The 14,126-nt window shown below is 39.7% G+C and overlaps 1 protein-coding gene across 8 annotated transcripts in view; it reads right to left on the minus strand.

Annotated features, from left to right (window-relative positions):
- Positions 1-280: 280 nt before the first annotated feature.
- Positions 281-14,126, minus strand: part of LOC106829998 (solute carrier family 23 member 1-like) — a 54,129-nt gene continuing 40,283 nt past the window's right edge. For all 8 annotated transcript variants that reach the window (XM_070514106.1, XM_044780385.2, XM_014839367.3 and 5 more), the window contains 4 exons: positions 2,969-3,133; positions 2,448-2,556; positions 2,256-2,351; positions 281-903 (listed from right to left, as the gene is read on the minus strand). In XM_070514106.1, coding sequence (XP_070370207.1) covers positions 644-903; positions 2,256-2,351; positions 2,448-2,556; positions 2,969-3,133 — 630 coding nt within the window. In that variant the 3' untranslated portion in view covers positions 281-643. The remainder of the gene's footprint in view (positions 904-2,255; positions 2,352-2,447; positions 2,557-2,968; positions 3,134-14,126) is intronic.

The following is a 14,126-nucleotide window of genomic DNA, read 5'->3' on the forward strand; positions in this document are numbered from 1 at the left end:
ACTATCTACCTGTATCATCCTTTGTTCATAGGATTCCTTCTATGGTTTTGTAAGTTCTCCCGGTATCCTTCCTTCCTAGTTACAAGAACCAATAAATCCCATCTCCCATGTTTTGAGTTACACTTTTCTAATTTCCAGCCAAAAGGGCCCTAACAAGTTTCACAGAGATCTCCTATGTGGCTTAGCAGGGAATTTGGACCCTGTGGCCACCACTCTTGCTGCACCAGGGCAGAACCGTCTGACTTATTTCACTTAGAATAATGCCCTCGAGGTCCATCCATGTTGTCACAAGTTGCAAGATTTCATTTGTTTTTATGACTGAATAATATTCTATTGTGTGTGTATGTGTGTGTGTATATATACAAATATATACATACATACATATATATATAGACACCACACTATCTTCATCCATCAATGGACATACGTTGTTTCCGTATCTTGGCTATCGTAAATAATGCTGGAATGAACATGGGGATGTATATATGTTTTTGAATTAGTGTTCTTATTTTCCTCAGATAAATACCCAGAAGTGGAATTGCTGGGTCATGTGGCTATTTTTAAATTTTTGAGGATCCTCCATACTGTTTTCCATTGTGGTTTTACCAATTTACATTCCAACCCACAGTGCAGAGAGTTCTCCTTACATCTTGGTTTCTGTGGCAACTTTGAGGCACTCTCCTGAGGAATCCTGGGAGTAGAGGGTAAGCTGGCACGCTCCCACCTCAGCTCTCCCACGATGTTCCAGTTTGGGCCAGAAGGGAAGGTACCGGGTATAGGAGGAAGTGCAGAACTTTGTGCCAATCCCACAGGGGAGGCCGTAGACCTCTGACACCTTCGCAGTCTCCTCAGACTCCTCGTAGATTTGATCCCATGTCAGGAGGCCTCTCTCCTCCAGACTTCCTAACAGGAGACAGTGAGCAGTCAAGACTGAGCCCTGATAGAGCTGGGCAGACATGGGCTGGAGGGAGCCTCCAGCACCCTCTGCAGGCACTCATGAGGTCTCCTGTCACTGCCCTCCACCTGCCAAAAGGGCCCCCTCCTCCTCCTCCAAGCCCATCTCAAGAATCACAGCTCAGCTCATCAAGCATTCCCTGAGATCCCCCTGTGGGGCTGATGTGATCCAGAGCTCCGGGGCACAATCTTGTATGAAACACCATCCTTTCCTCATCTTCAGGAGTGGGCCTTTCCACATTTAATGTTTCTGAAATGAAGATGCATTTTACATGTGGTAGAGAGAAGAAATGTGGAAAACAGAATACCATGAGGCAGGGGCTGTCCTAGAGGGCCTGTCAAGAGGCCATAGGAGGATCCAGAAGGGAGGACTGAAAGCCGTCAGTGATGGCAGCTCTGCACTCTTCACCTTCAATGTCCTCAGCACTTATGGACTCACTCAGTTCATCATCACAGTTATTAACCAGAGTTGTAATTGTCTGTTTTCTTGTCTCTCTCTCCTGTTCGCCTTGGGTCTCTGGGAGGCAGAGGCATGTCTTTCTGCTCCTTGTATTCTCGATACATGCCATATGGAATACAGCAAGTGCTCAATGGGTTTTTATTAAAAAAATGAATGAACGGATCAATGAATGAATGAATACTTGTATTCTCTCCCTCAACAACTAGACTGCAGGCTCTGAGGATGAGCTTGTGGTTTTTTTTTTCCCGCTTCTGGTGTATTTCTCACCTTAGGGCCTTGTTATGGTGTGAACTGTGTACTCCCAAAAGTCATATGTTGAAGCCTTAACCCCCCATACTTCAGAATGTGACTGTGTGTGGAGACAGAACCTTGAAAGAGGTGATTAAGTTAAAGATGAGGTCTTCAGAGTGGGCCCTAATCTAATCTGACTGGCATCCTTCTAAGAATAGAAAATTAGAACAAAGAGAGAGACACCAGGGATGCACATAACCAGAGGAAAAGGGATGTGAGGACACTACAAGAAGGTGGGCATCTGCAGGGAAGGAGAGAGGTATCAGGAGAAACCAACCCTGCCAAAACCATGATCACAGACTTCCAGCCTCTAGACTGTAATAAAATACATTTCACTTGGTTAAGCACCCCAGTCTTTGGTATTTTGTTATGGCAACCCTAGGAACCTAATAAATGCCAGTACACCACACCCAGACCCAGGGTCTCCTCAAGGTATGCTGTGGCCAGCCTAAGATGGCTGGCCACATCAGGGGCTGAGAAGTAATGTGAGTGGCCCAAATGTTTACCATGTACCTGAATTTCTGGCTTATAGAGGGAAGGTGAGCCTTACCTGGGATGGTGTTGTCCAGTAGAAAGCCCAGAAATCCGCCTACAAACATGTCCGTGGTCAGCAGCACCTGGATGACCTGGTCCAGTTGGAGAATCCCTAGAGTAGAGACAAAAGTGATGGGGATTCCCAGGGACAAAGGGCCCCACTGGATCTGCCCTTGGAGTGGTCACAGTCTAGAGGAGGGAGAATCACCTGTTTGGAGCTTCTCACTGTTCTTGTTCACCCAGTTGGGAATGGCAAGCCCACAGAAGATGGAGAAGCCAAAGACAAAAATGTTCCTGGATGAGTTCATGTCCACGTACTGCAGGAGAGAGGGCCCCGTGGCAGCCCACAACCATCAGCATCTGTACTGCATATCAGTCTAATATCCTCAAATGCCCCCTCCCCTCCCACCACTACCAGAGGTGGGGAGCGAGGCTGGACTCAGAGTGACACATGCTTTCAGCAGACAAGCCAGGCCCCAATTCCCACTTGACCTTGGGAGTTGAGTGGTTTACATAATCCAATTCAAGCTGATGCAATTTCTGTTTTTCAGAAGTTTGGATGTTTCTGGCTATTTATTTCTTCGATTTAGGGGCAAGGGTGGTTCCTGAGACCAAGGATCCCCTCCTCTTACTCACCCCTGCCCCAGCCCTGTTCCATTCATCTCAGTCCCCATGGGCTCCTTTCAGGGCATGCAATGCTGCTCCTTTTCCAAAGCTGCCTCGCCTCACCTGCAGATTGGAAATTCCCACAGCAGCGATGACCCCGAACATCACCAGGAACATGCCTCCGATCACAGGTGTTGGGATAGTTGCAAATGCAGCCCCAATCTTCCCAAATACTCCCATCAGGAGCAGCACACAGCCTGCAGCAACAATCACCATTCTGCTCCCCACCTACAGTGCTCAAGGAGATGGAGGACAAGGAGCTCAGCACCAGCCAGGCCACATGCCCCAGAGGTCTCTGCCCTGCTCCCAGGACAACTGAAACATCACTCCAGTTGATTTGAGAGAACAGCACCTCCCAACCCCAAAATGGCCCCCCTCTGCTCCCACATGGGGTTTGAGAATGTATAAGGATATGACCTTTGATCCTGGCCTCTGCCCTCACCTCTCAACTCTGCTGTGCTCACATTTGTTTTCAAGTCCTGACTTAAATACTCCTCCTCTAAGAAGTCTTTACAATGGACCAGAAATTCTCTCTTGGGGAGGCATTTCTCCCATGCTTAAGAATAGAGGTTTGAGAGCCAATCCAAGCTCTGTCTCTAACTATCTGTGTGACTTTAGGTACATTACCTAACCTCTCCAAATGTCAGCATCTACATTTATCAAAAGGGATTAATAATGTTTACTTTGCAAACTCATTGTATGAGGCCAGTACTACCCTGATACCAAAGCCAAATAAGGACACTACAAGAAAATAAAACTACACCCAACATCCTTGATGAATGTAGATGTAAAAATTCTCAACAGAATATTAACAAACCGATTTCAACTGCACATCAAAAAGATCATACACCATGATCAACTGGGTTTTATTCCAGGGATGCAAGGATGGTCCAACATCTGCAAATCAATCAATGTGATACACCACACTAATACAAAGAAAGATAAAAAATCATATGATCATCTCAACAGATGCCAAAAAAGCATTTGATAAGATCCAACATCCATTTATGATAAATATTCTCAACAAATTTGGTATAGAAGGAATATACCTCAACATGATAAAGGTCATATGTGACAAACCCACAGCTAACATCATGCTCAACAGTGAAAGGTTGAAAGCTTTTTCTCTAAGGTCAGGAAGAAGACAAGTGTGCCCACTCTCACTACTCCTATTCAACTTAGTAGTATAACGACATAGTACTGGAAGTCCCAGAAAGAGCAATGAAGTAAGATAAAGAAATAAAAGGCATCCAAATGAGAAAGGAAGAAGTAAAATTGTCTTTATTTGCAGATGATATGATCTCATGTGCAGAAAATGTGTAAAAAAGACTCAACCAAGTAACTGTTAGAACCAAGCAAAAAATCAGTAAAGTTGCAGGACACAAAAGCCAACATACCAAAATCAGTTGCATTTCTGTACACTAACAACAAAATATCTGAAAAAGAAATAAAGGAAACAATCCTCTCACAGTAGCATTAAAAATAATAAAATACTTAGGAATAAATTTGACCAAGGAAATGAATGATCTGTACCCTAAAAACTATAAGACTGATGAAAGAAATTGAGGGAGAGACAAATAAATGGAAAGATATCCATGTTTACAGATCTGAAGAATTAATATTGTTAAAATGCCAAAACTACCCAAAGCCGTCTATAGATTAAATGCAATCCGTATCACAATTCCAATGACATTTTCCACAGAAATAGAAAATAAAATCTTAAAATTCATAGGTAACCACTAAAGACCCTGAATAGCTGAAGCAATCCTGAGAGAGAACAATAGAGCTAGAGGCATCACAATTCCTCATTTCAAACTATACTGCAAAGCTATAGTAATGAAAACAGTAGGGTACTGGCATAAAAATAGACATGTGGACCAATGGAACAGAATCAAGAGCCAACAAATCACCCCTGCCTATACAGACAACTTATATTTGACAAGAGAACCAAGAATACTCGATGGAGAAAGGATAGTCTCTTCAATAAATGGTATTGGCAAAACTGGATAACCACACACAGAAAAATGAAATTGGACCCCTATCTTACACCACTCACAAAATTTAACTTGAAATGGATTAAAGACTTAAATGTAAGACCTGAAGCCATAAAACTCTTTGTGGAAAACAGAGAGAGAGCTCCTTGACATTGGTCTCACCAGTGACTTTTTTGGATATGATAGCCAAAGCACAAGCAATTAAAGTGAAAATCAACAAGTGGGACTACATCAAACCAAAAAGCTTCTGCACAGCAAAAGAAACAATCAACAAAATGAAAAGACAATCTTTGAAATGGAAGAAAATATTTTCAAACTATATATCAGATAAGGATTTAAAATGCGAATGTATAAAAGACTCTTACAACTCAATAGTAACAAAAAAAGTGATTTAAAAATGGGCAGACGAGGTTGGTGTCAAGATGATGGTGTAGGCAGACTCTGAACTCACCTCCTCCCACAAACTCAACCAATTTACAACTATTCTTAGAATAATTACTCCTGAGAGAGCACTGAAAACTGGATAAAAATAACCCCAGCAATAGGGAACCATCCTGACAGAGATGGAAGAGGCAGAAATTCTTTTCTTGGGAGAAAAAAGGCTACTTTTGTGAGCCACAGAGCTTCATGGCTGGCTGGGAGCAATCCTAAGGTATGAAGCCTTGCCTGGAGGAGAGGGGAACCTGAGCGAGAGATTGATGCCACTATAAGCATTCTTCGGACTCAGCACAATTGAGACATGTCATAATATTGGGCTTTGCCAGCTATTAACTACAATGGAGAATACCCCCCGAATAGAGATCAGACATAAGCAAAAAAAAGTCAGCTTTTAAGAGGCCCACACACAAATTCACCCATTTCAGAAAGCAACCTAAAGTCACCCAGAAAGAAAGGTGCACAGTCTTTTCTTGAAAGAGACTCAGCTGATAGGCTCTGGGCACCTCTTGGTGAGAGGTGAGAGCTCTTCAGGGACTGAGACATTGGTTGCAGCCATTATTGTAACCTAGTACAGGCATGCTGACACACACTGGCAGATACCATTGGAGTTCTTCCCCTGGCCTCTTGGCCCAGGGGTCTGCCCCACCCACTATGGCACTAATTTAATACAGCTCAGCCAGGGCAGGCAGCCCACCCTAGGGACTGGCCTCTCCCAACAGCAAGCCCTTGGGCAACTTCTTGGCCTGCATAGACTGGGTCCCTGGAGCCTCTGCAGGCAGGCAAGTGGGTCTGCCTCTGCAGGGCAGGGTGTGTGCAGGTAGAGTGTGTGGGGGCCTCTGCAGTGGTACAACTGGGTCTGCTTCAGGAGGTCAGGACATGTGCATGGACCAGGACTGTGTTTACAGTGTGTGTGGACCTGTGGGGCATGGGGCTTGTCAGCAGCAGAAGACCTGTGCTTCTTAAACAGCCACATAGGGGACCAGCCCCACTTCCAAAGCCTGAAACAATTGGTTGCTCCTATGCCTGGGGCCAGCCCCACTCAGCTACAATCCTGAGACAGCTGACAACAGCTTAGCAGGCCAGTGGCCTATATCAATTGTAAGCCCCTGAGCCTAGCAGCCAGCCACACTGGGGGCCTACTCAATTGACAGAAAAACTTCAACAGTAATGTGCTATTATACATTGTACCCAAATGTGCTGGGGCTCCCCAAACCTGAAAAAGTGCCTGAAGGGTCCATAGCAACCACATGCAGCTGATCATTACAACCAGCTGGCAGGGGGGACAGCCTAGCCTCCCTGCCACAAAAGAAGGACACACGTAGCTCACACAGGGGACACCCCTGTAACATTTGGTACTGGTGACAAGAGGGAAGCAAACTGCTGGGCTTCATAAGGCATCTCTTACATAAGTCCACCTCTCCAAGATCAGGAGACATAGCTGACCCACATAGTATATATATACTTATATAATATATATATTATAATGTATATTATATATATATTATATATATATAAGTACAGAGAAAGAAGCAAAACAAAGAGGCAAAGGAATACTTTCCAAACAAGGGAACAGGAAAAGACCCCAGAAAAATAACTAAATGAAACAGAAATAAATAATCTACCTGACATAGAGTTCAAACAATAAGTCATAAGGATATTCACTGATCTTGAGAAAAGAATGGAAGAACTCAGTGAGAACATCAACAAAGAATTGGAAAATATGAAAAACAACCAATCAGAAATGAAGAATACAATACTGGAAATGAAAAATTAACTGGAGGGTCTCAATAGTGGAGTAAATGATACCTAAGAATGGATCAGCAAGCTGGTTGAAAGACTAGAGGAAATCACCCAAGCTGAACAGATAAAAGAAAAAAGAATTAAAAAGAACAAGAATAGCCTAAGGGAACCCTGGGACAACATCAAGCACACTAACATTTATATTATAGGTATCCCAGAAGGAGAAGAGAGAGACAAAGGGTCAGAGAATCTATTTGAAAATGTAATAGCTGAAAACCTTCCTAACCTAAGGAAGGAAACAGACATCCAGGTACCAAGCACAGAGAGCACCAAACAAGATAAACCCAAAGAGGCCCACACCAAGACACATTATAATTAAAATTTCCAAAATCAAAGATAAAGAGAGGATCCTAAAAGCTGCAAGAGAAAGGCAAGAAGTGACGTAAAAAGGAAACCCCATAAGGCTATTAGTTGACTTCTCAGCAGAAACCTTACAAGCTGGAAGGGAGTGGCATGATATATTTAAAGGGCTGAAAGGAAAAAACCTGCAGCCAAGAATACTCTACCCAGCAAGGTTATCATTCAGAATGCAAGGAGAGATAAAGAGTTTCCTAGACAAGCAAAAATTAAAGGAGTTTATCACCAGGAAACCACTTCTGCGAGGAATGCTGAAAGGACTTAAGTGGGAAAGAAAAGACCACAAAGAGGAATAAGAAAACTATCAAAAAATAAAAAAGGCAATAAAATCACTGGTAAAGGCAAAAATACAGTAAAGTTAGTAGGTCAACCACCAACGAAGATAATATGAAGGTCAAAAGACAAAAGTACTAAAATTACCTACTTCAATGATGAGAGGGTAATGGATATACACACACAAAATAAGAGGTTAGATATGATATCAAAAACAAAATGTGGGAGGAGGGGAGTAAAAGAGTAGAGCTTTTAGAAAGAGGTCAAACAAAAGAGACCATCAACTTAATATAGATTGCTATATACATAGATTATTATATATGAACCTCCTGGTAATCACAAACCAGAAACCTATAATAAATACCGAAATAATTAAGAGAAAGGAACCCAAACATAATACTAAAGAAAGCCATCAAACCACAAGGGCAGAGAGCAAGAGAAGAAGAAAGGGACAGAGAAGAACTACTAAAACACCCAGAAAAAAAGTAACAAAATGGCAATAAGTACATATTTATCAATAGCTACTTTAAATGTCAATGTACTAAATGCTGCAGTCAAACAGCATAGGGTGGCTAATTGGATAAAAAAACAAAACCTATATATATGCTGGATACAAGAGATCCACTTTAGACCTAAAGACACTCACAAACTGAAAGTGAAGGGATGGAAAAAGATACTCCATGCAAATAACAAAGAAAGGAAAGCTGGGGTAGCAATACTTACATCAAAAGAAATAGACTTTAAAACAAAATTGTAACAAGAGACAAAGAAAGGCACTACGTAATGATAAAGGGAACAATCCAACAAGAAGATATAACACTTATAAATATCTATGCACCCAACATAGGAGCAGCTAAATATATAAAGCAACTATAACAGACATAAAATGAGAAATAGACAGTAACACAATAATAGTAGGAGACTTTAACTTTCCACTTACACCAGTGGATAGATCATCCAAACAGAATACAAGTAAGGAAATATCAGCCTTAAATGACACATGAGAGCATATGGTCTTAGTAGATATATACAGAACATTCCACCCCAAAACGACAGAATACACATTCTTTTCAAATGCACATGGAACATTCTGCAGGATTGATCACATATTAGGCCACAAAACAAGTCTCAGTAAATTTAGTAAGATTGAAATAATACCAAGCATCTTGTCTGACCACAAAGGCATGAAAATAGAAATCAACTACTATAGGAAGAAATCAGAAAGTCACAAATATGTGGAGATTAAACAAAATGCTACAATGGTTGGGTCAGTGAAGAAATCAAAGGAGAAATTAAAAAATACATGGAGACAAATAAAAATGAAAATACAACATGCCAAAATCTGTGGGATACAGAAAAAGTGGTTCTAAGAGGAAAGTTTATAGCAATACAGACCTACCTCAACAAATAAGAAAAATCTCAAATAAACAATCTAACAATGGAACTGGAAAAAGAAGGGGAAAAAATGCTCCCAAACAGTAGAAGGATGAAAATAATAAAAATCAAAGCAGAAATAAATGAAATAGAGATTTAAAAGACAACAGAAAAATATCAATGAAACCAAGAGCTGATTCTTTGAAAAGATAAACAAAATTGATGAACTTTTAGTTAGATTCACCAAGAAAAAAAGAGAGAAGACTCAAATAAATAAAATCAGAAATTAATGAGGAAAAATTACAATGGACACCTCAGAAATACAAAAGATTATAAGAGAATACTACAAAAAGCTATATGCCAACAAATTGGATTATCTAGAAGAAATGGATAAATTCTTATAATGATACAACCTTCCATAGCTGAAACAAGAAGAAATAGAAACTTTGAATGACTGATTGGATCACCAGTAAGGAGACCGAAACAATGATCAAAAACCTCCCCAAAAATAAAAGCAGTACCAGATGGCTTCCCTGGTGAATTCTACCAAACATTCAAAGAAGACTTAATACCTGTCCTTCTCAAGCTCTCCCAAAAAATTTAAGAGGAGAAGAAGCTTCCTAACTGATTCTATGAAACCAACATTACCCTGATACCAAAACCAGTCGACAACACCATAGAATAAGAAAAATACAGGCCAATATCACTGATGATTGTTGATGCAAAAATCCTCAACAAAATGCTAGCAAATCAAATATAATAGTACATTAAAAGGTCATATACCATGATCAAATGGAATTTATTCCAGGGATGCAGGGATGGTTCAACATCCACAAATCAACCAACATGATACACCACATTAACAAAATGAAGAATAAAAATCACATGATCATCTCAATAGATGCAAAGAAAGCATTTGACAAGATACAGCATCCATTTATGATAAAAACTCTGAATAAAATGGGTATGGAAGGAAAGTACCTCAACATAATAAAGGCCATATATGACAAACCCGCAGCTAATATCATTCTCAGTGGAGAAAACCTGAAAGCTATCCCTCTAAGAACAGGAACCAGACAAGGATGCCAACTTTCACCAATCTTATTTAGCATAGTATTAGAAGTCTTAGCAAGAGCAATCAGGCAGGAAAAATAAAGAAAAGAGATCCAAATTAGAAAGGAAGAAGTAAAACTGTCACATTTGCAGATGACATGATTTTATATAGGGAAAACCCTAAAGAATTAACTAAAAAACCTTTAGAAGTAAGAAAGGAATACCATAAAGTTGCAAGACACAAAATCAACATACAAAAATCGGTTGCATTTCTATACACTTACAGCAAAGAAGAAGAAAGAGAAATTAAGAACACTATCCCATTTAAAATTGCAAAAAAAAGAAAAAAAAACCCCTAGGAATAAACTTCACCAAAAAGGTGAAAGATCTGTACCCTGAAAACTAAAACATTGTTGAAAGAAATTGAAGAAGACACAAAGACATGGAAAGGTATACCATGCTCTTGGATTGGAAGAATTAACATAGTTAAAATGTCCATACTATCTAAAGCAATCTACAGGTTCAATGCAATCACTATCAAAGTTCCAACAATATTTTCCACAGAAATAGAATAAAGAGTCCTAAAATATATATGGAACAACAAAAGACCCTGAATAGCCAAAGGAATCCTGAGAAAAAAGAACAAAGCTGGAGGTATCACACCTCCAGGTTTCAAAATATACTACAAAGCTGTAGTAACCAAAACTGCATGGTACTGGCACAAAAACAAACACACAGATCAATGGAACAGAATCAAGAGCCAAGAAATAAACCCACACGTTTATGGACAGCTAATATTCGACAAGGGAGCCAAGAGCATACAATGGAGAAAAGAGAGTCTCTTTGATAAATGGTGTTGGGCAAACTGGACAGCCACGTGCAAAAGAGTGAAAGTAGACCATTATCTTACACCAAACACAAAAATTAACTGAAAGTGTATTAAAGAATTGAATGTAAGACCTGGAATTACTAAACTTCTGGAAGAAAATGTAGGCAATATGCTCTTCAACATCAGTCTTAGCAGCATATTTTCAAGTACCATGTCTTACCAGGCAAGGTAAACAATAGAAAAAATAGACAAATGGGACTAAATCAAACTAAAACCTGCTGCATAGCAAAGGAAACCATCAACAAAACAAAAAGACAACCTAACAATTGGGAGAAGATATTTTCAAACCATATATCTGATAAGGGGTTAATATCCAAAATATACAAAGAACTCATACATCTCAGCAACAAAAAAATAACCCAATTAAAAATGGGCAAAAGGTCTGAACAGACATTTCTCCAAAGATAATATACTAATGGCCATCAGGCACACAAAAAGATGTTCAAGATCATTAACTATCAGGGAAATGCAAAGCAAAACTACAATGAGATATCACCTCACTCTCATCAGAATGGCTATAATTAACAAGACAAGAAACAATAAGTGTTGGAGAAGATGTGGAGAAAAGGGAACACTCGTACATTGCTGGTGGGAGTGCAAACTGGTGCAGCCACTATGGGAAACTGTATGGAAATTCCTGAAAAAGTCAAGAATATTACTACCATATGACCCAGCTATTCCACTGATGGGTATTTATCCAAAGAACACAAATGCATCAAGATACATGTACACCTATGTTCATTGCAGTATTATTCACAATAGCTAAGACTTGGAAGCAGCCTAGATGCCCATTAAGTGATAAATGAAGTAGGAAGATGTGGTATATATACACAATGGAATACTATGCAGCCATAAGAAATGATGAAATCCAGCCATTTCTGATAACATGGATGGACCTTGAGGGTATTATGCTAAGTGAAATAAGTCTAAGGGAGAAAGTCAAATGCCATATGATCTCATTCATAGGTAGAAGATAAAAACAATGACAAACAAACACATAGAAACAGAGATTGTATTTGTGGTTACCAGAGGGGAAGAGGGGAGGTAGGAGGGTAAAAAGGGTGATTAGCAACGTGTATGTGGTGGTGGATTGTAATTAGTCTTTAGGTGGTGAACATGTAATCTACACAGAAATCAAAATATAATGATGCACACTTGAAATTTATGTAATGTTATAAACCAATGTTACCACAATAATAAATAAATGAATGAATGAATAAAAAATGGGAAGGGGAACTTAATAGATATTTTTCCAAAAGTACATAAAAGTATGCTCAACTTCTCTAATCATCAGGGAAATGCAAATCAAAACCACAATGAGATATTATCTCACACTTGTTAGAATGGTTATCATCAAAAAGATGAGATAACAAGTCTTGATGAGGATATGGAGAAAAGGGAACCCTTGTAGACTCTTGGTGGGAATGTAAATTGGTGCAGCCATTGTGGAAAACAGTATGGAGGCTCCTTAAAAATTAAAAAATAGAACTACCATATGATCCAGCAATACCACTTCTGGTATTTATCTGAAGAAAATGAAAACACTCACTGGAAAAGATATATGCACCCCCATGTTCATTGTAGCATTATTGACAATAGCCAATATATGGACAACCTAAGTATCCATTGATAGATGAATGAAGAAAATGTGGTATATATATATATACACACACACACACACCAGATATATATCATATCACAATCAGCCATAAAATGTGAAGGAAATCCTGCCACTTGTGACAATATGGATGGACCTTGAGGGCATTATGCATGGTGAAAGAAGTCAGACAGAGAAAAATAAATACTATATTTTGTTATTAATATGTGGAATCTAAAAAAGCTAAACCTGTAGAAATAGAGAGTAGAATGGTGGTTACCAGGGGATGTAGGCTGGAGGATATGGGGAAATGTTTGTCAAAGAGTACAATTTCCAGTTAGAAGATGAATAAATTCTGGGGATCCTAATGCATGGGATTGTGATTCTAGTTAACAGTACTCTATTATGTACTTGAAAGTTGCTTAGAGAGTAGATCTTAAGTGTTCTCACCACAGAAAAGAAGTGGTAATTATGTAACATGATAGAGGTGTTAATGGTGGTCATCATACTGGAATATATAAGTGTACTCAATAAACACACCATATACCTTAAACTTAAACAAGGTTATATGTCAAGTACATCTTAGTATGGCTGGGGGTGATAAAAGGAAAATCAGTGTACCTGGAGCACAGTGACACACAGAGACATAGAAGATGGGATGGAGAGTAAGGCAAAGGCTCTGTCATGAGGGGCTTTAAGGGCCATAGAAAGGAGTTAGAGTAAAATCCAAGGACAGAGCATGAGCTAAACATGGTACATATCTACTATGGAATATTAGTCAGCCTTAAAAAGGAAGAAAATTCTGACACCTGCTACAACATGGATAAACATTGAGGACATTATATGAAGTGAAATAAGCCAGACACAAAAGACAGATACTAGGGGCTGGCCCCATGGCTGAGTGGTTAAGTTTGCATGCTCCTCTTTGGTAGCCCAGGGTTTACTAATTTGGATCCTGGGCACGGGCCTACACACTGCTCATCAAGCCATGCTGTGGTAGCATCCCCATAGAAGAACTAGAATGACTTACAACTAGGATATACTGGGGTGCTGGGGCTTTGAAGAGAAAAGGAAAAAAGAGGAAGATGGGCAACAGATGTTAGTTCAAGGCCAGTCTTCCTCACACATACACACAAAATGATACTGCATGATTCCACTTATATGAGGTACCTAGAGTAGTCAAATTCATCAACACAGAAACTAGAATGGTGGTTGACGGGCTGGGGCAGGGGGGAAATAAGGAGTTGTTTAACTGGTTCAGGGTTCAGATTTTCAAGATGAAAAGAGTTCTGGAGACTGGCTGCACAACAATTTGAATGTATTTAACTCTACTGAACTGTACACTTAGAAGTGGTTACGATGGTAAATTTATGTTATGTGTACTTTATCACAATTAAAACTAAAAATCCAAAGACAAAAGAAACTCGATAGAGCTGTGTTAAATAG

This window comes from Equus asinus, chromosome 1 (assembly GCF_041296235.1).
Source record: "Equus asinus isolate D_3611 breed Donkey chromosome 1, EquAss-T2T_v2, whole genome shotgun sequence".
NCBI classification, from domain to species: domain Eukaryota; kingdom Metazoa; phylum Chordata; class Mammalia; order Perissodactyla; family Equidae; genus Equus; species Equus asinus.